Source organism: Sapajus apella, unplaced genomic scaffold, assembly GCF_009761245.1.
Source record: "Sapajus apella isolate SASKATOON/1434 unplaced genomic scaffold, GSC_monkey_1.0 scaffold101, whole genome shotgun sequence".
NCBI lineage: Eukaryota > Metazoa > Chordata > Mammalia > Primates > Cebidae > Sapajus > Sapajus apella.
In genome coordinates this window covers 4,770,207-4,797,129 of record NW_022437041.1, presented here as the reverse complement: position 1 = coordinate 4,797,129, position 26,923 = coordinate 4,770,207, and the positions used below count along the sequence as shown (strand labels likewise).

Here is a 26,923-nt window from a genome sequence, read left to right as displayed (position 1 = left end):
GAACTTGACATCTATAATTTTCACACCAATTGACAGTAAGTTGTTTTTGTCTACATTTCCACTTCAAGAAATACACCTTGGAGACATTTAGATTCTAGAATATTCTAAGTATAAAACTTGAGTTTCAACAGAATATGTTGAAAAGTAAGGAGGATGAATATTAACATCTCTCCATGGAAAATGGTAGCTGTATTCCTGTATGGAAACAACAAAGGACTAGGTAATTTTCTGGAGTATTTTCATTGACAGACTGAATCTGAGAGAGGATATAGATCGTGGCAGCTTCTTTTATCTCCCTCCTCTCCCGTAGGCATGCTCCACAGGGACACACAGAGGGAAGTGGCCACACTGAGACACCCACCCCGTGATTCTTATATAAATAGGGGAAAGAAAGATGTACACACAGAGACCATACCTAGAGGCAGAGAGAGAGAGAGAGACAGAGAGAGAGAGAGAGAGAGTTGGAGATAGAGACAGAAAGGCAGAGAGAGAGTGAGCGGCAGAGAGAGGAAAGAGAGAGAGAAACACACCTTCAGAAACCCAAAGTCAGACAGCCACTATAGAGCCTTTGACATTGTGATATGATCAGAAAGGAGCACAGGCACACAGAGGGATCACAGGGTGTCAAGTAAGACATTCTGCAGAAGAAGAGAGACTCATAAATGAAGATTCTTATATATATACAACAGATAGAAAACATTTTAGAAGCACACATCTGGCCAGAGAGTTACACAAGGCAGAGCAAGGCATGCAAATAAGAATCAGCAAGACACAATTAGGCAGAGTCTCATACATTCAGAGACATGTACACAGAAAACAAAGTGAGTGATGTGAACCTACACATGGGAAGAATGAAACATATGTTAAACTAGACAAAAAACACACACACGTTAACACACAAAAAATATATATAGATGAGGCAGATATGACATCTGTGCACACAAACATAGACATACACATGCACAACAAGACAGATGCAGATACCCATAGTCCAACAACAAGAAGAATCAGACTTTATTTCTGGCTATAAAAATAGTTCAAAAGCTGCCCTGCTTCCCTGGCTTCTGCGCTCAGTGGGGGGCTAAAAATTCCTTGTTTTCCAGGCCACAGATGGTGCCATCACCCTTGGATCATGGTGCCTCATCTTATTGTATTTTTCTACTTCTGTTTATTTCATTATGTTTTAGTGAGCACATTTCTCTCACCCTTTGGCATGTATTCCCCATCAATATATCTTGATGATTGTCACATCTTCCTTACTCCTTAATTTTCCTAAAAATATGTTCTAAATCACTGCCAGTTGGGTTTATTGTTTTATCTAAAAATGATGATAGTAAGGTGGGCATTATTTGGTAATAAGTGGACCCAAAAGAATGTAGAATATTGTCAATATTAAATAGATTTTAAACCAACACGGTGCAAAATATTTTGAGATACAGATTATTTCTTGAGTAGATTTCTAAATACTTAGATATTTTAATGGCATACTGAGGTATATGTGTATACATATTTGTGTTTTTGTACAGATGTAAAATATATATGTGTGCATCTATAAGTGCATGTATAATCTATCATCTATTTACTGTATTCTTACAAAATAAAGCTTTGTTTGGGACTAGGCTACATTGTTTCTTCTGGGCATTGTCTTTTCAAAGAGAAGTTACCATTCGAGTTGAACTTATAGTCTTAAACATTTCCAGCTGATGTGCCTCATAGCTAAGCATGTACATGATGTGATCAATTTTATATATTTATGTACAGCTTTTCATTTTACTTCCCAGTGAGAGGTAAAATAGGAAAGGGTCAAAATCCTACAAATAGGAAAAGGGTCTGGACTTCAAGTTTTCCTCAAAATATGGTACATAGACCTCATTCATCATCAAATTGCTGAATTCTAGGCTACACCCTGACTAACCTCAGGGGATAAGAAGGTTAGGAAATGTCATTTTTAATAAGCTCCGTAAGTATTTTTTACGCACATTCATGTTGGAGAATTACTGTCTAGAGAACGGATTTTTACTGATTTTTGTACAGGGATTAAATCTGAAAGATATGTTCCAATGCAGAGAGAGGGCCATGTGGGAAAGTATTATAGCAGTGAATTTTGTACATTGAGATTGCCCTGAATATCCCTATGTATTCAGTTTTCTTTCCTTCTTTTTTTCAAGTACCAAACCATTCTGATCTTTCCATGATCTTGTTCTCTTATGGTTTCTCACTGCCCTTCTGATTAACAAGAAATGTCCAGAATAATTAAACTGCCAACAGAAGCAAATTTCTACTTCATTTCAACAAAATAATATTGAAAATCATTCTTTCTCAGTGAAAAGTTATCTTTAGGTGACTTGCAAAGAAGTGAACCCATGTATCATGTGTGTGTAACACACACACAACATATACATGCATATATGTAGTATTCATATTTATAAATCAAACACTATAATGGCAATCATGCTTAATATTATACGAATCCTTCTGGCCTAATTATATGTAAATAAAACAGATACTATTTCTTAACCTGTATCAGAAAAAGTGAATTTTAATACTAAGTAAATACAGATACATTCATATTCAAAGGAAAAATATATAAGAATGGTAACTTAGAAAACAGATATTGGAGTGATTATTCCCTTATAAGAGAGACTTATTTACCCAAATAATTCACCACTGGGTACTCAAAATTGCAGCTTCTCTTAGTGTATTTAAAATTTACAAACATTAATTCATGTGCGAATTTTCAAAACACATCTCTTGCCTAAAGTCAATTGCATATTTTTATGCTTTAAATTTTAATACAGCTGTTTCTATCTTTCTATACTAAAATAAAAAGTCTGTGATATTAAGCACATGGCTAATATTTCACAAAATCAAATGCGATTTCCACATATTTTAAAACATATAGTTTCTTTGTGGAAATACTGGAGACTAAATGGAAAAGCATTTATATTGATAAAGATATTTTTCTTGAAAGGCAATCTTGCCTGCCAATAGTTAATATTAGTATTAAATATGGTATCTTTGATAAATGTTATTATTCTGTACTCTCACAAAAAGTAGCCTGATTTGAGGCATTTTAATAGCTTAAAGGGAATAATGAAAATGTAAGGAAGGAGAAATCAATAAAGCATGGGGCCTCTTATCCCATATTGATTCTTGTAATCCAACAACCATTAAATACTTAAATAAGCCTCTTTTAAGATGGCATGTTTATATTTCGAAGATCAAATACTTTAATTTTGCTCATGGGTTTCCCAAATACAATTCATACACAGGATAGAAGGTAAGCTCTCAGTGACCATGTTTCGGACATTTCTGAGCTGACCACAGCAAAGGTGCATTGTAAATGAAATTATACTCAAGCAATTGCTTCTTGCAGTGCAGGTAAACATAAATACATTTCAAACATTATCATAGATTGTGAAAATAGGCTAGAACATTGAAGCTGGTGAGTAATAAAAGGAACAAAAATATTTTATTAGTTAAATAATTTAAAAATATAACTTCATCCAGAATCTCATTCTTATTTTCAATAAAACATATTGGCTTAATTGGATAAAATTTTAGAAATGTAGCTTTGTCCCAAACCTGCCCATTTTCTCCTTAATGAGTATTACTATAATGGAAATACAGAATTGCTGTGACAGTTTACCTTTAAATATTCTGTATTTTTTTTCTAATGCTATAATCCCAGACTTGGGTTTTGCACACACACACAAAAACGTTTTTTTTTTATCTTCATTTGCTGCTAATATTTAGTCATTTGTAATGACTAAATATTAAATAGTAAATGAGGATAAAATATTATTAGATACATTTAGAACCTTCATTTTTTTAAAAGGCAACACAAAATATGAATTGTTTTTCTACTGCAAACTGTTCCACTGTCAATTAACCTATTTTTTTTTTAGTTGTTAATTTACTGTGTGGCAGTAAAATTTTTAATATTTATTGTGTCCTCAATATATACCAGACTCTATTCTAAGAGCTATACATATTTTACTGCTTTTACTCTCATAAATGATCCTATAAAATTGGTATAAATTATTTCTATTTCCAATTAACTAATGAAAAAATCAAGGGCTAGAGTTGTTAAATAACTTGCCAAAAGTCTAACAGCAGGTGGAGTGGTGGAGTCAGGAAGCAAAACCAAGAAATCTTATTCCAGCTGGATGCAGTGGCTTGAGCATGTAGATCCAGCTTCTGAGAGGCTGAGGCAGGAGGATCGCTTGAACCCAGAAGTTGGAGGCTATAGTGTGCCATGATCACACACGTGAATAGCCACTACCATAATCCAGCATGGGTAACACCGCCAGACCCCATTCTAAAATAAATAAATAAATAAATTAATTAATTAATGAAAGATTATCCTGATTCCAGACCTGTGTTCTTCATAGCCAATAAGAAAGAAAGAATGTTGGCTGGGTGTGCTGGCTCATACCTGTAATCCCAGCACTTTGGGAAGCCGAGGTGGGCAGATCATGAGTTCAAAACCATCCGGGCAAACATGGTGAACTGTCGTCTCTACTAAAAAATATAAAAAATTAGCCAGCCATGGTGGTGAGTACCTGCAGTCCCAGCTACTCACAAGGCTGAGGCAGGAGAATCACTTTAACCCCAGGAGGTGGAGGTTGCAGTAAACAGAGATCACACCACTGCACTCCAGCCTGGGTGACAGAGCAAGGCTCCATCAAGAGGAGGGGGAGGGGGAGGAGGAGGAGGAGGAGGGGGAGGAGGAGAAGAAGGAGGAGGAGGAGGAGAGAGATGTTTTAATTAAAAAGAAGTGTTTATGCACTTTTTACAAAAATAATACAAATACAGCCAGTCCTTTGTGTCATAACCATGCTTCTTTTCTTTAGTAGTCCCCACTATTTCTAGCTCACTTAATGCCAATTACATTAAACTTCCACATTACATGTGAAAAGCTTTTGCAGAGCTTTCACAAACACCGTCGTATTTGATTCTACAACAATCTCCCAAGGTAGAGAGAACACACTGTCTCTTTCTTTTTACAGCCAAAGAAATGAAGGCTCACAGATAGGAAACGACCTGAGCAGTGTCATATAGATTATCACGTAAGATGTAAGAGGCAGAGTTTAAACTAGAACCCAAGGCTTCTGTTAATAACTTGGGGTCTTTGACTACAGAATTTAGCAATTGTAATTTAAGGATGATCACTCTCGTGCTGCTGAGGCCTCTGGGTACTGTGGGAGCCACTGACTCACAGCTTCACAGTCTGGGCATAGTGTATGGTGGTATATCAGTGAAGTCCACATCCACTCATCCTTCCTGGGATTAAGCAATAAACTAAAGTTCAAATTGAAACTTTTGCATTTGAATAGAACACATTTTATGTCTTTCCCAACTGCCTCACCCCCATGAAGCTAATCTAGTTCTGCTTTCTCAGCATCTCTATTGGGGACGAGGCACCTGTGAGACTCGTTCCTTCCGCAGAGTACAGTCCCTACCCATGTCTTTTTTTAATCCTTTGTTGTCGTAACCATGCCTTTCTTCCCTCGTACCATAGGTGGCACACCTTGCTCTCTACCTTCCACTCACATTTACAATTGTTTCCTTTATTTTTTTCTTCATCATTTCAGTGCATCTTATGCCATGTAATTAATGAGCAACAGATTCACCCTGAGTGGTTAGGGAGCCTCAAATATATACATACACAGATATATGTGTATCAATATATGTATGTAGTGTGTGTATGTATGTATGTGTGTATCCCAGTGAAGCATTCATCTTGGATTTTAACTGCTATTCTACTATTCTCCCTAAAGTGATTGCACAGAACAGTGTGGATTCCAAAATAATACAAGAGCTGAGTCCATATCCTGGTTTCCCACTTATTAGACAGAGGATTTTGGGCAAATTTGTCATCTTTCTAAGCCCTGGATTCCTTCTTAACCACCCACAATTCAGTGATAATTATCATTACTCTCATTGTATTCTCTTTATGGATCAGTCATTAGACTGGGCATTTTGCATTCAGAATATTGAATTGTTATGAAAGTTTTATTATGCAAGTATTGTTCTGATTTACATTTGAAGAAACTAATAGTAGAGAGGGTAAGAACACCACCAAGGTCATATAGCTGGCAGGTAGTTCAATGGGGACAATCTTATTCTAAAGTTTTTCTTTTTTAAGTGTGTATCATCCTAGAAGGTACAAGTGTGAGTATGGTTGTGTGTGCGTGTGTGTATTCGGGATTTAGTCTGAGGTCATGGATAGAAGAGAGGTGAAGGATAAAACAAATATTTAACTAAACTTTTCTATGCTGACCCCTGAAGGACGCACTTTTAATTATGATCACAGTATTTTTAGAAGAGCGTGGCATTGTCTCCTGAGATGCTGTGAGATTAGAAAACATGCCAAAAGTTACACAGCCAGCATACAAAAGAGCCCCCAAATCCAAACCTATATATGTCTGTCTCTAAACCCTTTACAACACAGACAAATTGTCAAGTAGTATTAACGTATAATTCAGGAAATACCTTTTAGAGTATTAGTTCTAGATTTGGCAATGTTTTGAGAATAATTCAGAGGCGATAAAAATGTAAGTTATCTACAGTAGTTTAAAAGGATATCTGTATAGAGCACTGATAGCCCCTGCTATGCCAAACATTAACTCTTTAGTTACTTAATCATGCTACCGTAAGGGCATCCTGGGAAATGGGCCCAGCCAAAGTTGGGTGCTTGAGAAGGACTCTGGTGGTTCTGGGCAGTCATTCACTAACCTGTACCAGCATTTTACTTCTTCATTGGCCTATATGACTATCCATTAGCCCTAGCTACTCTTGTCCCTATTTTACATCTGGTTAATATTTAATTTTTCTAAGTTTTAATTATTTATTCCACACACCACCCAATTTAATAATATCCATTACTGAGAAATTACCCCTTTTAACTGATAATACTTATTTAGTTTGAACTCTAGGATCTTTTGTCCTTCCAAATCCATTGGCTTGTTTTTAAGTTTCTTCTTTGTTTTTTTCTTTTAAAGGCACTTCAATAAATATTTCTCTTTAATTTTAATTTCAATTGCATCTAGATAAAGTGTTGCTTAGAGTAGTGCTAAAGGCCTTCCAGTTATAATAAGATTATAATACATCAGTTGATATCTGGTTTGCTTCAAACCAGACTGTGGTACACCCATACCCAATTTTTCCTTTTCTCTGTTTGTCTTTACTGCCATGTGGCCTTTGTATGGGAGCTGATTAGATTGGGTGAGAGGAAAACTGAGATCCAGACCTAGCTCTGCTTCTGACTAGCTGTGAGTCCTGGGTAAAATCTGTTAAACACTCTATTTTCGTTCCTTCACCTGTGAAATGAGGAGTTCAGTAGTCACTCAGTAGGGTCATTTCTGGCTCTGGTGTCCAATGAATCTGGACACATGACCCCTGGATACCAAATGTTTCTGAGGTATGTAGTATATGCTTAACATGTATTGATTGCATCATGTGAGATAGAGACGGAGAGAGAGAAAGGGGCAGAGAATTGTGTCCCCAAAATACTCCAGCCTGGCTGGTAAAGGAGGATCGACTAATGTGGAATAGCACAGAAAGTATGAGAAGGGTGAAACTGTGCTTCATTGAGGATCAAAGATGTTTAGCAAGGAGAGGCATGTGTGAGACCAGAAATTGTTAAGAAGTCATCCCAGGGGAACAGACACTCACTGTCAGAGAGTTCATACTTCACTGGCTTATTTCCCGTGAGACTCACTCAGAAAATAGGATCTTCATAATTACTGCTTTAATCTTTTCATCTCACTTATGAAGTTAAAATTTAGAAACGCTAAAGAATTAAGATATTTTCATAGTCAGGTCTTGCTGGTCTGTAAAGAACTATCTCTCTCATTCATATCCTGAAGACAGCGTTTTGGGCCAAAATACAAAAAAAAAAATACTCCTTTCTTTTCATTGTGAACGGTTCTTACACATTATTCTAGAGGAGACTCTCCATGTCTACGCTAACACCTTTCCTCCTTTCTGAGGTGAGTTGATTATAAGAAGAACTTTAAGGAATCAAACATATGGAATGAAACAGACAAGGTCTAAGGATGAAGTCACATTTTTGTACAATAGCACAAGATTCATAATTTTTTTTTTAAAAAAGGACATTTTGGAAAGCAGTGGAACTTAGAGATAATAAGTGAAAATAGTAAGAGGGTCTTACGGGCTGACTTGGAATATTTAGTATATGACAGTAGGAATAAGGAAGTAGTAAAGACTTTTAAGGAGAGTAGTGAAACAATGAAAGTCATGTTTAAATTACATTAATCTGCACTGCATTTTTAAAACTGTATTTTAAATGACTAGCTTCCATTTGGAATAGAAAATCTCTTATTTTTGCTCATGAATTTCGAAAACATCAAAACTAGTGTTAAACCATATTTAGTTTTCATCTGTCTTGTTTTAGCTATTTTAAAACTCACAGCACAAGATTCACTATGTCTAAGTAAGACTTTAGGTTTTTAAGTTCCTGTTAGTTCCCTTAGAGTGCTTGTAATTTTAGTCTCAGAAAGAGTTGAATGTGTGCACATTTTAGCTGATGTTAATTTGCAATGATTAAATCTTTTTTTCTCTTTGGGGTTGCCACTATTATTAACTACAACTTCAAAAAACCCATGGAATACAAAGTGGATTGGGAGAGAGTCTGGAGTCTGCATGATGGTGGCAGCAACCAAAGGCTTTCTACGATAATTCAATCATGTGGTGATGCTGGCCACCGAGTAGGCTAAGAGCAGAGAGCGTTTAATGACAGGAATGAGATTTCACTGGGAAATCTGATGAAATATGAAGAGACCAAAGGAAGAAAGAGGGAATAGTTAAACCTTATCTCTAGACTTAGAGTTTAGAAACAGAGGGAAGGCTTACACCTCTGGAAGCAAGACCTCTGCTGGAGGGAAAACTGGCTTTGAAGGTGGAGATGATGGTCATTCCTGTTGTACTGAGATGTTGGTGAGACATCCAAGAAGAAATTGTTGCAGAATATTCTATCTTTGTATAAGATTAACTAAAATATGTTAATTCTCAGGCAAAGTGAATTTAAGTTTAAATACATATTTAATCAAAACTTTAGAAATATTTATAAAATTTCAGAAGTTCTAGAGTCTTGAATTTTACTTTTTGGTGACATTCATTTTACTTGCAAACACAAATGGAATAGGACCTTAGAGGCTGCTTTTTCATCCTCTAATTTCACTTCCATAAAGCTGTTCTTGTCTGATGAGAACATAATGCAGGCTTCTGTATAAAATATTCCCTGTCATATTTCTGAGAATGATTTTGTCTCTTTTTGATTCTTCTGTTGAAGACTTAGATAGGGCAGGATTTATCAGTGTGTGCTTAAACCCTGTAAATGATTTCCATTGCTTTTAAGATTAAGACAAAAATCCTCCAGCTGGAGGGGCTGCGGGCTCCAGTTGATGCTTGTCTGGCTGTTTGTTCTCATCACCCACAACTCGCTTTTCCACACCTTGTATGCCACCCACACTGACCTCCAGGCTTCCTCTCATTTTGGGGCCTTTCTATGTGCTATTTTCTTGGCCTGAAATCTAATTATTTAATCTAATTAAATCTTTTTTCCATCCTCACTCCTCATACCCAGCCCTTTGCCTGCATGGTGTCTACTCAGCTTTCAGCCCGCAGGCCATGTTGTCCCTAGTCACTGAAGACTTATCACAATTTATGAGTATACGTGTATGATTATTTGCTTCATGTGTCTTTCTTTGCTGAGATCTAATTTTCATGAATGCAGTGATCTTTGCCTGTTTTGCTCCCCCATGTATCCTTGGTACCTAATTTGCCATGTATGTGTTAAATGACTGTATGACTGAATACTGAAGCCATGGCGGAGAGGTTGGATTATTGATGCCATCCCAATCCCATCTTCGTTGAAATAGCTCTGGATATCTAGTGGCACTTGTGTCTTCACCAGACTCCTGCTCTGGGTGCAACTCTGGATAATACTTGGAAAGTCAGGACAAAGGAGAGTGTGTCTTCACAAAGTGTGAAAGGGTTTATACAGTATGTAGAAACATTTCTCCAGAATAAAAGGAACATCAGTCTGAGATTCTTCAGGCTGTAGAAATACTGCATCTGCAATAAAAAATAAATCAAACAAATATAGTGTAAAAAAATAATGAGCTTTGCAAATTTGCTGATGCTTAGGTTAGGGGTTAGCGTATTTTATTTACTTTTTATCTGCTTAAATTCTTTCTTCCCCAGATGCTATCATTTTTATTCTAGATGGAATTGCTTTTGACATCAAAGTGTTATGTAATCAAGGTAATTTATGGAGGAAAACTATTTTTTAAATAAATACAAATGAGCGCTTCTCAATGTACTAGATCTGAGAAAAATTCTTTCCCTCTTTTCTGACTTTAACATAAGATTCTCCTTTTTTACAAAAGTCATGTTTTAAGTTGTGCTCTTGCCTCTGAAAAACTGTCTGAGGGAATATGTTTTGTGTTTACGTGTTTTCTTCCAACACAAGAATAAACATAGGATATGTCTGTTGCTTTCAGACCCTTGAAAGTTGTTTCCTTCCAAAACATGTGTACATAGGAGCCATTAGCCTAAACAGGCAGCTCACCTAAATGACAACCATTTTTATGAACGACAGAGCACCACCACCAAGTTTGCATTGATATGGATTCTTTTTTAAATAATCAAATGTTTCAAAATTCACTTCCAATATCTCATTGGAGTGGTTTGCATTGTCTTTTTATTTTAGCATAATACAAATTTATGACATTCTCAAAAATGTAATTTCCCTTTAACTGAAACATTTTCCAGAAAGAAAATTTTTTTCAGCTATGATTTCTTTATATCTGGTAATAGAACCAATAGCTTAAAAAGTGTGATAACTTTTTGTTGAATAAGTATAGTAATATCAAATTGGTGAGAACGATTCCAAATCAGTCACTTTTACTCATTTCTGTATTCTCAAAAGGTATGTATTCATTTCAGTTATATAAAATTAACTAAATTTCAATGGGTAAAATTCAATAACTTTCCAATGACAACTGTCATAATATCTAATTTCTTAAAACCACTGTATTTTAACATTTGTCAGTTTGAAAAAATCATATATAATAATATAATCCTGTTGTTACTTAAAATGCATTGAATTCTGGCATCGTTCTCCATAGGGAATACACCTATTTTTTCATATCCTTGATTTAAGTTTTATAAACTCAATTTTGCTCCAAGAGAATACATCCTTGAGAATATTTAGCCTGCTTCCAATTGCTCCAGAACAACAATGGCAATATCTTAAATTCTCTCATTTTGTAGAAATGGCCTTAGGGATGCTTTACAATCAGTTTACTTCAAAGACTGCTGGGTCAAGAGGACAGGGAAAAAGAAGGTCACTAGCCAGGGCTTTCCATTGTCATGGTGGGACCACTGGATCCAGAAGCTCTAAATAATCCTAAAAAATTCAGAGGCTTGTTCCCTTGAGAAGGACACATTTCTTATGGCTAGCTTTTCTAAGTCAGGAGCTAATAATACCTTCAACCTACTTGCCTTTTACAGATATGTGTGACACAGAGTATGGATAATTTCTGCTGAATTGAACCCATAATGAAGGAATTTATAATCAGTTCTAATGTATTTGAAACCCAAAGTATATTAGCCCTTCATCAAAGGGAATGATAAAAAGCAGCATTAATATGGGTGAATAGTAATTATTTCGGAGCTCATAATTATTCTGTTAACTACAGAGAAATGCTGATATTTTTCCTTCTTTTATAAAAAGTAAAAGGCTCTGTGGTCAGATTCTGAAATGTAGGAAAGCATCACACGTTCTTTATAAGGACCCATACTTTGAATTGTGCTCATGTTAATCAAAAAGGAACTATTTTGGAATTAAATGAGTTCAAAGTTCATGGTTAAGAATTCCCTTTACCTTGCTTAGTCCTGTTGTTTCACCACTGAATTTATTTATTGCCCGTAGGAGATATAAAGTATAGTAATTACTCTCACTCCCTTTCAGAATGACAGGAGGTCTACTTTCCTATTAACTCTAATGAGAGTTATGTGTGTGTTCCTCAGGGAGGACAGACCCAATAGAGTTTCAAGGTAGAATAAATCACTTCTACACACTGGCTTTAGTGGTCTCATTTGCTTTATATTTTGGTGCTTTGAGATATCCATTTAAACTGCTTCTATTGAAAATGCAGTATTTGTTGTTTAAAAGAAGCATAAGCTGTGGTTGGAATGTTGCTAATAACTGTAATTTCTGTTTGAAGGATAAATGTGTTACCCTTTGGGGCAATGATGTCGCTCGATTGACAGGAATACTCAGTTTCTAAAATGTGACTATGTACTTTTCATGAAAAATTAATGCCAATTACCTTTTACAATGTTTTCTTTCTATTTAAAATGTTTTAATGTCAGTGATGACATCATTTGTAACACTTTAGAATAAAGGGAAAGTGAGCCGGGGAGGCAGATGCCCTGGTAAAGAAGGGAGCCCAAGGCAGCGGTGGTGTTTTGTGTCTGGCACAGGAAGAGGGAATCTTGACATTATGTAGGAATCTGTTGTGGTAATCCACAAGCATATATTTACTCCACTGAGGCTTCCTCAGAGAAATCAATGTGGAGTTTCTCAGTTTGCAACCGTGAACTCTGTAGATATTTATTCTCAGTGCCTTTAGGTGTAGAGATAAAGGAAATCTGTTTTCTTTCTTCTTATAATCAGTTTTGCCAAAACTGTTACCAACCCTCTTTTTCCCAGGGAAACTTCAAAAATCAGACATGTAAAAAATTCTTGATGTTAAGAACACGAAGATATGCCAATTCACTAAAATATTGCTGTAATACATACCGTAGGAAAAACTTACTATCATCTAATAATAAGGTGTTTTTTAGTATCAATAAACCAAGTATATTGGGAGAACTAGGCTTAATCCTCCTCCAGGATAATCATATCCCCATGATGTTGAAGCAATGTTTATATTTGTTTCCAATTCTTCAGATTTATGACAATGAAAGACGTCCTATACAATGTTTGCATGCAATTATTATCTCACATCAGAGACACACAGTTTTCCACAATGAAAAAAGAAGTGAAGTCCCACATTCTGTTTTCGTTTCTACAATGAAAAAAGAATGTGGGACTTCACTTGTTTTTTTGTGGGCTGAGTATGTCAATTATGTGATACTTAAGGAAGGTAAAAACAACTAATGTAGCAAACGTAAAAAAAAAAAAAAAAAGAAACAAACTGGTCCATCAACCATGCATCCATGGGAAAACTATCTTTATATATACTGTCCATGACTTCTGTACGTATGCTCTCAACCAGCAACTGAGAACCGTGTTCCACATGCAAAGAAGTGGGAGATGATGTTTTGATAAGAGTTATCTTCTGTTGCAACTCATGTAGGTCCAAGAACTAGCAGTTCTAAATACATGTTAAGTACATAGAAAGCACTGACTCAATGGCTATATGAGCTGAATGATTCCCCGTAGAAATCATGTAAAGTGATTTGGGTACACTAGGAGGGGAAAGAAAGACAATTCCATCTGACTCGTTGAAGAGACAGATCTTATAAAGCTTTGAGCAAAGTGAAGACAGTGATTTAATTGTGATAGGTTTTACATGTGCCTCCAAATATTGGCAAACTAATGATTCAGGAAAAAAATTTTGAGCTCACATTAATGATTTCTTAATATAGCCAAGAATTAAGCAAATTAAGTAATTTAACTAAAATTAGAAAGTAGATAGTAGTTTTGGCAGCAATAAATGCCACTGCATTTAAATTGTGTTGCTAACCAGTAAATAAAACCATAATTTCTACATAGCAGCCTAGAAAATAGAAATGTGAAAAATATATATTTGTTGCAGTCTTTAGGAAATTACAGAAAAATTAAAAGCCTGAAAATATAATTTTTGAACTCTAATATTTTGAGGGGTGCTTTGAAATTGGAAATATTTTAAATATAATATTCTGATTCAGCATTTTTAAAGTTTAAATTAAAAAATATGTATCATTTTCAGAAACGTAGCTTTGTTGTTGCATGAATGTCAAATAATCCTAAGGGTGCCTTTTGCGTTTAAACAGGGTCATGTTAAAGAAACGTAGATTTCTGTGAACTTGCAACTGAGTGTTAATTAATGGAAATTATTGCATTATCTAGGTTTTCTCTTAATGGAATAATTCCTTGCAGGTGTGACTATCACTTAATTTATTGCTTACAGTTTCCCTGTCTGTGTTTGCAATGACCATGAAATAATGACCTTTCAATTGAGGTAGTCAATGGGTCCCTTCAATTACATCATCCATTTCTGCCTTTCCAACCTGTTGATCTTTGCCCAGTTATTACTGTTTTTCAAGGCTGTCTACCTGAACTGATGAAACATAACTGTATTATATCTTATTTTTTCCTTTCTGTTTTCTGGGATTGTGTTTTTCATTCTTTGGGGGTTATGATAGTAAATTTAGTTTAGCATTACAAATATAATAAATATTAATTTCTGAAAATACTTAGACATTTTTCTCAAAATGTTTAACAATCCTTGCCTATGAAGTGTTCTTAGACTTAATGCCTGCTTCTTTACTATTTATGTTATTGAAATCAGTACATGACTTTCAGTGTTTTTCACTCCTTTTTCTATGACTGTTATTTTCTGCATGACAAAATTCTCTTGCTTACTGCTATGTGATTGGCTGTCTTTTAACTTGAGTGTCCTGTGTTTGTAGTGATTGCTTTTTGCATGAGGATTATGAAATATCATACAAATTAAATGGTTGTGGAAACAAAAAAAGAATGCGGGACTTCACTTGCTTTTTCATGTGCTGAGTATGTCAATGATGTGACACTTAAAATTACTTTCATATGGCCTTTGATGTCCCCTTTGGTATGCTCTTTATTCTTGTAAATTAGCATCGTTAAATATAATAAAACACTTATTAAATATTCACAGTGTTTTAATACAATTATTCTCCTCAAACATGATCCTATTATAAATAACTATACTGAGCATGAAACTGCACTAAAGCATAATTCCATTATATTACGAAATTGATTATGAAATATAAGCCCTGACTCGGTAACTACCTCAATAGCTAAACACTGACTTCTACTGATCAAACTTTTGATCTGCCGAGTGATGAGACTATCTAGTGATACATTTGTGCAGCCTGCAAATGTCTTAAATTCACAAGTAATATTTAAATGAAAACACATGGGGAAGTATTTGTGTAATGACAAGTAATTTTAAAAAGTCACAGTTTTGAAAAATGTATGGATTAAAAATATGTAAAAACCAAATGTTAATGTTCTTACAAAAAAAAAAAAACAGAAGAAAATAGAAAAAGAACAACTTAAAATATTCATAGCTCAGCCTTCTCTAAGGTTATTTTATTGTCTCAAAGAATGATTTTGACCTACTCTTTCGTTGTTGCCACCAATTTAAATTAGAAAAGACACTAAATAAATTAAGTTCTTTTGGCTAGTAAAACTGTTTACTTTTTTGTTTGCAATGGGTATTAAGAAAAATCATTTTCTTTGCTCATGACTTGAGTATCAAGCCATAATGTACTTTTTTTATGCTGGATATATCCACAAACCAAATCTTCTATATTTTGGGAAAAGGGGTGTTTTTTTCTTAAAAAAAATAGGTAATCAATTATGATATGACCACTTTCCCACCCTTTTTGGAAATATCCTTGAGAATTTTAGTATTTATATTAATTTTTTCCCCCTCAGTCTTGTTTATTCTTGAATTGTCTTTTTTTTTCCCTCCATTTCTCCGTTCTCAACCCTAGGTCCCCTTACAAAGAAACAGACAGATGATTTAGGTGATAATGATGGTGCTGAAGATGAAGGTATTTTTTTCACCAAATCTATTTGCATGACAAGGGCCTCAATCACTTTTTCCACCCCTTTCTATTTTTTCACTTCTTGTCTTTTTTTGAAGAGTTGTTTTTAATTCCCGTTTTTGATGTGTTTTGTCTTCTTGCTTGTTGTTACATACAAATATAGAGTATTAATTTTTTTAATGAATGTTAAGTTTTACATTTTGATGCCAACCATTAAAATGTTTTAAAAAGAGGGGCATTTTTTTTTGTTTTCTTGAACTGACTTTTGATATGTTTCATCCCACATTTTGACTGAATTTTGTCCACCTTCTTTGAACTAACAATCTCTCCCTTGTAGTCTGTGCCCATTTTGCATGTTTTCTAATCTATGTAAATATTTTCCCAAATATTAAAATGTGTTTCATTTTTACATTTGATATTTGTTTTTTGAAAAACACATACCCAATAAAATGAAGGACAAGCTGAAAGCTAATATAAAGTGTTTCTTGAGCAATATATTTTAGATTAACAAAACACTGTTTTCTGTTGATTTACTTAAATGTCACATAAATGTAATTAAATTATATACATAAGAAAAGGCATTACAAGTATGTAGAAAACTATTCAACGTTATACAAACACATAAGTACTCTGGACTCATATAGTATTTTTGATAGAGTTTGTAGCTATTTTCTTAGACAAGGTTAAATGAATATTCTTTAATTTCAAAGAGACCTAATTTCCTGATTGTCAAATAAAATATTCTGATTTTCAAAGCATTGCAACTATAAGCAATAGAATATTTTCTACTTCATTAATATCAAAATTGCCTCCTTACAACTTTCATTTGACATGCAATTCTGATTTAGTCTGTAAACCTATGAACTCACTAGCTAGATTGTCTTGACATTTCTGATTTCACTGTACCTTTACATGGTATTAAAGTGAGCTCATCTTTTTTGGTTCCAATCAGGATTAAAGCTTTTTGTTTATTTTATTATATTTTGTAATCCTGGGTTTCAAATAATTGCCAGAAACCTAGAAATTAAATCTCATAGTGAAAATAACAATGTGGTAAGACAAGCTTTACAAAATAAAATAATCTACAACTAGCCCAGCACAAGTGTTTGGTCCATGAGTTACAAAGGAACTATGGATAAATAAATTTTTACTAAAAAATGTGCATTGTTTTCATTGACATATGTACACTTAATAAACTCCTTAACAACATAGAATTAAATTACAGAGGTGGAATATTGAGAGCTTAAAAATTATATTTGGTGTCAATATTTTTGAAATATTTAAGAATTATTTTGATTAAATGAAGCATATGACATTTGATTAAATATTCATTTACCACGAATCTCAGCAGTGGATTAAAGATTAAACACAAAGCAGTCATTAATATTTGAAATAAATCATTATTGCTGTCCAAGAGTTATTATTCTGAATGTTAAGTAGCTAAAAATAAACTTACAGATCAAGATACAAATTCTGATTTTTTAAAAATGCTATTCAAAATTTGATGCATTCAAACATTCAGGACATTTTTTTTTTTTTTTAACGTTGTAGAACATGAGTTACTGTTTCCAAAAGCTCTAAAGAAGACTACTTCCACTTTCAGGCTTTGGGACTTGTTGAACCCCTTGAAAATCCTTAACTCCTGGAATTCGTTATCTAAATAATACTGAACGCCTACAGGACTTCATGTGTATCTTTGTAAACATCAAATTTTCCCAACTTAGGCAAAGGGTTAAAATACATTACTTTCCTATTTTAAAAATATTTTGATTGCTGATTTAATGTGATATTTTTCCTTTTGTTAAAACTCATCAAGTAAGGCGTTTACCTATTGAGAGTAGATAAGTCTGAATGACCATAGCTAGGCCATGTAAACCTGAATCTATTTTATAGCGATGTTTTGAAGCACATTTAACATTTTAAGATAGTCATTTAAAATATCCTAAAGCCCTATTAAAATGTCAGGTAGTATTCAGGTTAAGTTCTAAACCATTCAGCCACAAGAGTTATCGAATCAATAAATATTTTTAAATACTCAAAAGCGTAGAATGTCAAAGCAGTCAATTCCAGTTTGGTCTCTTCCTCTGTGTTGTTTTGGATAATTGTTTTGAAGATGAGAAAGATGAATTCAGATATCCTACAGGGGAAAAGAAACCTTTTATAGAAATATCTGAGCATTTTTAACTCAATTTTCTAATTACTATTTTGTAGATGTGGCTGTGAATAAAAACTAGGCTCAATATTTACGTTGAATTTATTCCAAATATTGACTTAACATCACTGGACATAAAGCAACAAATATGAACGACTTCATAAGTACCTTCATTTACATCGGTCAGAAGTCAGGTCATCAGATCACTTACGTGAAATTCCCCGTTACTTCCCGGTTCCCCTTTACCTATGCTTGATTTCAGGTCCCAATCTCAGCCACTGAATTGTGAGGCCACCTGTCATATTGCCGGGGCTTGCCCTCCATTTACTTACTCTGATGGAAGCCTTCTTTATGGAGCACTATTCTTGACTTCTAATGCATATTTGTATCCCTGCTCTCCCTTTTTTGCCGTATTTGGTCAAACACAATTATATCATTTTTCATTTAAGTTTTATAGCAACCAAAATAATTGTACATTTTTTATTTTTATTTAACTAATTAATTAGTTAATTTTATTTTTTTGAAATGGAGTCTTGCTCTGTCTCCCAGGCTGGAGGGCAGTGACGCCAGTCTCGGCTCACTGCAGCCTCCGTCCCCGGGTTCAAGTGATTCTCCTGCCTCAGCCACCTGAGTAGTTGGAATTATAGGCACCTGTCACTATGCCTGGCTAATTTTTGTGTTTTTAGTACAGACGATGTTTCACCATGTTGGCCAGGCTAATCTCAAACTCCTGACTTCAGGTGATCCATTGGCCTCAGCCTTCCAAAGTGCTGGCATTACAGGCCTGAGACACCATGCCCAGCAGAATTGTATATCTTTAAGACAATTTCATAGTTAAAAACAAAACTAATCTGAAGTGCCAAAAATGGTTCGAAGTAACATTTCTACCAACTTATTTAAGAAATTTAAGAAGTATTTTTAAAAATTTTAATGGTGCTGAGAATACCTTCATATTAACTTTATAATATTTAGGTCAGGCATGGTGGCTCACACCTGTAATCCCAGCACTTTGGGAGGTCAAAGCAGGCAGATCACTTGAGGTCAGGAGTTTGAGACCAGCCTGTCCAACATGGTGAAACCTCATCTCTACTAAAAATAGAAAAAAAAAATTACTCTGGATGGTGGTGAGTGCTTATAATCCCAGCTACTTGGGAGGCTGAGGCATGAGAATCACTTGAACCTGGGAGGCGGAGGTTGCAGTGGGCCGAGATTGCACCACTGCACTCCAGCCTGGGCAACAGAGCGAGATTCTGTCTCAAATATATATATATTTCAATGCAATTTTATATCCTATATATTTTCTTTTAAGAAATTTTTTTGTAGATTTTGAGTATTTTTAAACTAAAAATACATCTTTGATTCTGTATGTCCAGTTTAATGAGCAGAAATTCAGCCAACATTTCTATATATTAATTCAATTATTCTGAATGATAACTTGAGGTTCATATAAATGAGTGGGAGGCACAAAAGTCTGCCTTGAAGTGTGTTTTTTATAACAGAGAAAGATTTAATTGAGGCAATACTTCACAATTTAAAAACTGTTAATCCTAAAAACTCTAAAATGTGGGCATTTAAATACTTCATGAATCCTTTAAGAAGAAGAAAAAACTGTAAACATATTTAATGATTATATCACTAATAATTATTCACTAGGATCATTAATGGAAACTGATTTCAAATCCTGGTTGTCAGACAGAAATAAATCCCCATTAACTGCTCGGAATCTATTGAAACTTGCTATCTTGGCTTATGATTTTGGTTTATTAGAAAAACAAAATAGGTACTAAAATTTTAAATCAAGGTGTTTACTAAGATTCCAAATATTTTTTTTTTAAACTTGAAGAACTTGATTTAAATGTTTGTGTTTACAAAGGCTTAAAACCATTGCAAATAACAGAAAATGTAAACATGCCTGACAAGCATTTGTACTTTTACAGGACTGAATTAGTATTTAAAAATATCTGAGAGGGTTCTTATAATTTTAGTAAAGTCAGTAGATGCTGTTTAGGCAAAGTAAAAATCTTAAGTGAAAATCCATAGTTCACAAACTCCACCATATTTATAGGTAGTTAAATATGTAACAAGGTTTAAAGAGACAACTTGGCTCTAAAAAATTAATTATAAATTAATAAGCTGCATTTGATATATTTTCACAGGAGATAAATGCCCCCCTCAACATTATTATTAAAATGATGGAATTAGCAGATGGTATTCAATGGTAGGCTATCTGATATATTCGTTTTATTTATAAAGAATCTGGTTCTTTCTAAAAACAAAGAAATAGTTATAATTGAAACTCTTTATATTTGCTATTTACATTTTTTAAAACCTTATAAACTAAGCATAAAAGCTAAGTGTAAGATAAAAATTTATAATTAAACATTATAAAAAGTAAAGCCTGGCCAGGCGTGGTGGCTCGCTCCTGTAATCTCAACACTTTGGAAGGCCAAGGAGGGCAGATCACCTGAGGTCAGGAGTTCAAGACCAGCCTGGCCAATATAGTGAAACCCCATCTCTACTAAAAATACAAAATTAGCCCAGCATGGTGGTGTGTGCCTGTAATCCCAGCTACTAGGGAGGCTGAGGAAAGAGAATCACTTGAACACAGGAGGTGGAGGTTGCAGTGAACTGAGATCATGCCACTGCACTCCATCCTGGGTGACAAGAGCAAAACTCTGTCTGAAAAATAAAAATAAAATTAAAATAAAGCCTAAGATGGACCACTCTGACAACGCACTATTAAAGACTTCCAATTTTTTCTGTAACAAAAATTGTCTAAAGTTTCTATAGTTTCTCAAACTTTATTAGCAATATTAAGGTTTGTTATGTCCAAGAATTTTACCTGTTTCAGTAAGTACCGAAATTACTTCTGCACTAACCTAATAATCCTTTTTATAACATAAATCTCAGGGTTACTTCAAGTGAAAAATATTTTCTCAGAACACAGCATAAGAATCCTAGAGAACTTTATGGAAAAGAAATCAATGTATTAAGTTATTAGACAAGGCTTAAATTTGAAAATTTTGAAAAGGGAAATTAAAAATTAAGATTAATTCAAATGAACAGTAATCCTTTAAAGTCTAATTTTCAAAGAAAAATAAATAGATACCACTCAAATAGCTTCTAGAATCTGTTGTCATATTTTCAGTGTTTTCTGACAATGTCCACTTAATTCTGTTGTTAAATATAAAACGTGGCAGGTCTTCTCAATGTGTGCCTGTATTGTTTTCCAGGTGAACAGAATGGTTCTACCAAGATTTCATTACTGTTCACAGTTGGTGCTTTGTAATTCTATGTAATTTTAATTAAAGAAGAATTCTGAAACAGCCTCCCTCTGTGCTACCTCCAAGCATACAATTAGCAGAGTACAGTGTCTGCTGTGAACAGTCAGTTAATGATTTCAGTTTAATAATTTATTATTGCTTCTTCAGTGCCAGCCACACTAGAAAAATAAGAAGCTGAAACTGTATGTAGCAAACAGGCATTTAAGGTGCATAGTTTAACAATTTCAAAAGGATTACTTTCTCTGTGTAAATCTAAAATCTCCACAAGCCCCCAAATCTTTATAAATGAACAAATACTATTTTTTTTCCCAAGGTTTGAAGGAGAAAATAAATTTAGATTTTTTTCCTCTTAAATGTGTCTATGTTTAGTGAAGGGTTCCTATGTCAAAGTATCCTTCCCTCACTACTTAAAAACGGACATTCTTCTCAAATACACCTTTGGGGGACTAGAAGGAAACTAGTAAGTTTATACACTGGTATTAAGTCAAATTTAAAATATATTTTTTAAAAAGTCTGTAAGTTCTGCAATGACCCATTTCCCCAACTCAAAAATCTGGTCAACCAAGCTGAGCTGCAATTCTTGATACTAAGTGATGCTAAAATGATTCTTCATTGGAAATCAAGGCATTTACATTTCACATTCTTTTTACAAAAAATGCAAAGCAATCTCTAAGTAATCACCACTTCTTTCAATAAATTTGTATGCTATTAGTCCATTCTGAAAACTGACACCTCAATAATTAGCATGTAGGAGAATTAAATTTGATAAAAATGTCAAAAGCAAAGGAACAAAACCATATTATTAAATTATACTTTTTAATTTTGACATAAAAAGGTAATGCATTTGGTATAAGTTTTTAAGTTGTGGGCATAAGAGATCATGGGCTACTATATAATAGTAATGTTTTCTTTCCGTATATATTCAGAGCCATATATATATGCATACATATAATATTTCAAATATTTCAATCTATATAATATGTAGATGAAACTGTTTTTGCTGATACACAGTTTGGCTTATCTACAGAAATCAGTGCATTTTTCACACTGATTAAACTTACCTATGTTTCCTTTATATATTATTTCTAGATCCTTATAAAAAATTACATCATCGAGGAAAAGTATGAGAAAGGAAAACATATTTAATGAAATTCAGAGCTGTAGAAATCACTTTAACCATAAATTTTGACACTTTACACTTGAACTTAACTCTATTCCATCTCATGTCTGCATGATAAAACATAGAGCCAAAATGGGAAGAAGAAGGGTATATTAGCTACACAAAGAAGTGAAAAAGTATTTGTCTGTTCTCTTCTTCCAAAGGGTACGGGGAGCTGTAAATAGTGGATGTCCTAAATTTTCTAAAAAAATATTATTCAAATGACATTTCCCTAAATGCAACAAGAGGAGCACAGATGTACATGACTTTACTGCCTAAACATTCATTTGACATTACTTAGGTAGTTAAATGAAACATCTTGCATAACACAAGACTGTAATTATATTCACAAATTGGAGCATAAATGACTTGATGTAATCATGTTGTATTTGATACAAAGCTTTACAGTACCTAAGAAAGGTTGAACAGATTGTTTTACTCACAATAGCAACAATGCCATTGTCTTTAGTTTATTGTTCATAAATGTCATGTGAGGTCTATAACATTTTAAATAAGTGGTCCTGAGAATCATTGCCACTCTATTTCTCTTTATTTTACTGTCACTTAAGGAGTTAATCAAAATGCACTAAAATTCACATCTAATTTTAATTTGTCTAAGTTTCATAAGTCAGTTTACAACTTGTAAATAAAATTTTGATAGAAAACAATGGATGCCTATTGCTCATTTCCACAATAGCTTTTCATATGAGTTGCTTAAGAAACACTTTAATAAAAACAGCAGTTTAAGAACCATATTGGAATTATGCCCTCTTTTCTCTAAAATGGAAAATGTATGCTGTGCTTCACTGTGTATTATTTTTGAAGATAAGAACGATTGCCAAACATTTGTTTTCCAGATATTCGGGACAGTGGGGGTCCCAAACCAGTGATGGTGTATATCCATGGTGGCTCATATATGGAAGGTACTGGAAATTTATATGATGGGAGTGTCTTGGCAAGTTATGGCAATGTGATCGTCATCACAGTCAACTATCGACTTGGGGTACTTGGTAAGAAGTCTCTTTCATTTTCACCATGAATCCATGAAGTGTGTGATAGTTTTGCTTTGACTTGTTTTGTTCTGCTTTGCTTTGTTTCACCCATTTTTTAAAATGCTTGTTGACTTTTTTGAACCCAATTTTTTTTATAGCTTCAATGAATTCTATAGGTTGGTTTTAAGATGTAAAACTAAACGGTAATGAAAGTATTCATGTTGTCATGGTATGCACTTCCTGGTTTATAAAACTAGGAGAGGCAGAATGGTAGGGCCTTATTAAAGAGGAGTTTATCTTTGAACAAATATTTCCTTCTTCTGCTTTTCTGTTTACAATGCTCTAAGATTGTCTGAAGTTTGCCATGAGCTAAGATATAAGTTTACATTCTCTTCTAGAGTATGTATAGGGACTGGCTTTTGGGAATGATTGTTTGGCATTTTGATGGAGGTTTCTTTGGTTTGTTGTTGTTATTTTGGTTCCATAATAATGAATAATATTTTATGAATGTATTCTGATCAAATTATTTAACTTGAAAAACATTGATTTCATAAAGTAACAAAGAGTTCAGTTCAATAATGTATACTCTTGCCAAAAGAATGATAACATAAAGTCAAGTTGGAGATTTCTAGCTTTGGTAAAAAGTATAGAGAAATATTATTTGTAAAATAACTTAGATTCTCTAAGATAGACATGTTATCTTATGTGATAACCAGTTTTTAAGAAATAAACTTGCAGCCAGGCGCAGTGGCTCACGCCTGTAATCACAACATTTTGAGAGGCCGAGGCGGGCAGATCATGAGGTCAGGCATTTGAGACCAGCCTGGCCAACACTGTGAAACCCTGTCCTACTAAAAATACAAAACTGCCCGGCGTGGTGGTGCGTGCTTGCTATCTCAGCTACTTGGGAGGCTGAGGCAAGAGAATCGCTTGAACCCAGGAGGCAGAGGTTGCAGTGAACCAAGATTGTACCACTGCACTCCAGCCTGAGCGGCAGAATGAGACTCCATCTCAAAACAAAAAAAGAAAGAAATGAACTTGCCATTCTAGTATACGTTTATTTGTTATAGTATTACCACACTTTAAGGAGTAAAGTTACTGTATGATTTAATAAAACTTCTTTATCTGTAGTATACTTAATTAACAGAATTTGCTAAAAGAGCACAATGCAGCCACAAAATATTTAACTTTTTAATCTCAATTGTTCTCCAATCTTATCCCATACTACTATACACTTAAATAGTATAAATTATAAATTTGTTTATACACAACAAATCACCTGACCCTTTCATTTTATCATCTAAAATATTTTGAAAAAAAGGAATTTGAATAATATTCCGTTTTATAATAATTGGTAGTATCATATAGTTTATCCATGTTGAGAATCAGAATTATTCCTCTTGAGTGTTATCCTCCTATGTAATCATAATTCTGTTTATGCTTATGAAAAAATATTTTAAAATGTAGAATAATTTTTGTGAATCAAGTTTATAGTCTGAGGGAAGGTGACATTTTACCAATGCGAAGGTTAAGTTTCAGTCATTTTCTCGTTTTCTTTTTGGAAAATTTGGAGTGTGGTGGATGACGATAGATGCGCTTCGTCAATGTAGGTATAACCTATTTCTGTAGCATCGATCAAGTACACATTAGTTCCTCTAATCATCCATTGTTTCAAATGTTCATATGATTTCTGTGGGTTGGGATAAGTGTCTTTCCACCAATGAAAACTCTGTGTATTCGAAGACACACAAATAATTGCTCATCATAATTCTTGAATCTTAAATCTTGAATTCTTAAATCTTAATGTTGTCATTTGTTTCCTATGGAACAATGTGAAGGACGGTTTTTAATATTTTAATGCATTGAATTTTTAATTGTCGTATTGTTCAGAGCTCAGCTGTTTTTGTTGATTATTATTTTTATATTTTTCTAATTTCTCAAGTTGAAAATTCTGAGCAGTGGCCAGTTTGCCAAATCAAAATTTAGGCTGAAATGCTAAATTATTGTAACAGTGTTTTTAAGGACTTGAACATCCAGTTAGTCATATATATTTATTCTATTTTAAAAATGCTTTGGCCACAACTTTTTTTTTGCCTCTTTCTGTTATTGGTTGTATTTATATAAAGCAAGATTTCATAAAATGAACTTTGTTGTTATGTTAATATAAACTTTACCTGTTCTTTTTCTTTTTATGTATTCAGAACTGATAAGGACTTGACTTTGACCCATTTTAGACCTATATTCATGCCCATACTCAATTTTAATGCCTCACTGTGAAGGATTGGATTGCAAGGCAATGGATTAACTGGCTAAAATATAAAGAACTCAATCAATCACTTGGTTTAGATAGTAGCAGACAGCCGACAGTGTTGATGTTATTGAATTATGATTTCCCAGTGTTAAATATTTGTTCTGGCTCTACTGTACCCCAGGATGTAACATTTAGTTATCTCTTTTATTTCTCTTAAACACATTATACACTGATAATAAGCCAAAGACTGTCCTTGATAGGCCTCCTCTCAACATGACAAAGTATAAACTCTGTGAAACATTTTTTAGGTAGACATTAAGACGTTAGCTCTAGAACCGACGTATTCTGGTCACGTTTTGCTAAAAATATGTGTTGAGTATTGTAAAAATGTTTTTAGATAAATTCATAAGAAAGAGAGTATCAGAACATTTGTTTCAGCATACTTTGCATGAGTGGTGCACCACAGCAAGATCAACAGCTCAGCTGGCAGGAGAGCTGCAACAATAAAGACTGTAGGCTTTTGAGATTGATGTTGTGAATAATTTGTCTAACAAGTAACAAGGTAAGCCAAGGTTTCTTGGGTGTGGGATCCAAGACTATTGCTATCTAATTTGCACTTGAGTGTTGGAAATTAAGTAGGAAATAAGACATGATACCACATCAGAGGAAATCCTGAGCTGTGTTTTCATTCGGACATTTTGGTGTAAAAGAAATAGATTTAGGGGTCGAGTGGACAGTTGGGTAATTACAAGATCATTGCTTTGAGACGACTGGCTGGAACAGTCAGGATGTTTGGAACAGGTAGTGCAGTTTGCGTTGATTTGAACTCACCAAGCGGTGATGTGGGGAATCGTATTACAAGTTTTGTTTTTTGCTCTTTGTTTTTAGTGGTGAGTAGAGATGTGATAATGTTTCAGTTAGAAAATTCATACAGCTATCTAGCAGCCAATTTTTCAGTTTAAAGTTTCCATGTTAAAAAATTTGTTTGTTACAAAGTAGAAATGGAATAGAAGAAAAAAAAATCTCCACCATTCCTCAGAAGCAGCTACTAACAGGGCAGAATCAGTTCTTCTACCAACACCATTTATGATTTCCTTTGGAGCGGTAACATAGAATATCACTCTTACTGTGTTGTATATGATTTACCCCCACCCTGGAAATGCTATTGAAGATGATGGGAAATATTGCCGATAAGATTGACAAAGAAGGAAGGGAATGCAGGACTAACCTCACTCCCCAGTTTCGTGT

The 26,923-nt window shown here is 34.0% G+C and overlaps 1 protein-coding gene across 8 annotated transcripts in view; it reads left to right on the top strand.

Moving 5' to 3' along the window:
• Positions 1-26,923, top strand: part of NLGN1 (neuroligin 1) — an 873,763-nt gene that overhangs the window by 372,834 nt on the left and 474,006 nt on the right. For 5 of the 8 annotated variants that reach the window (XM_032258255.1, XM_032258256.1, XM_032258254.1 and 2 more), the window contains exons 4-5: positions 15,784-15,843; positions 23,290-23,442. In XM_032258255.1, the coding sequence (XP_032114146.1) occupies positions 15,784-15,843; positions 23,290-23,442 (213 nt within the window). The remainder of the gene's footprint in view (positions 1-15,783; positions 15,844-23,289; positions 23,443-26,923) is intronic. The other 3 variants (XM_032258260.1, XM_032258259.1, XM_032258258.1) reach the window with 1 other exon arrangement.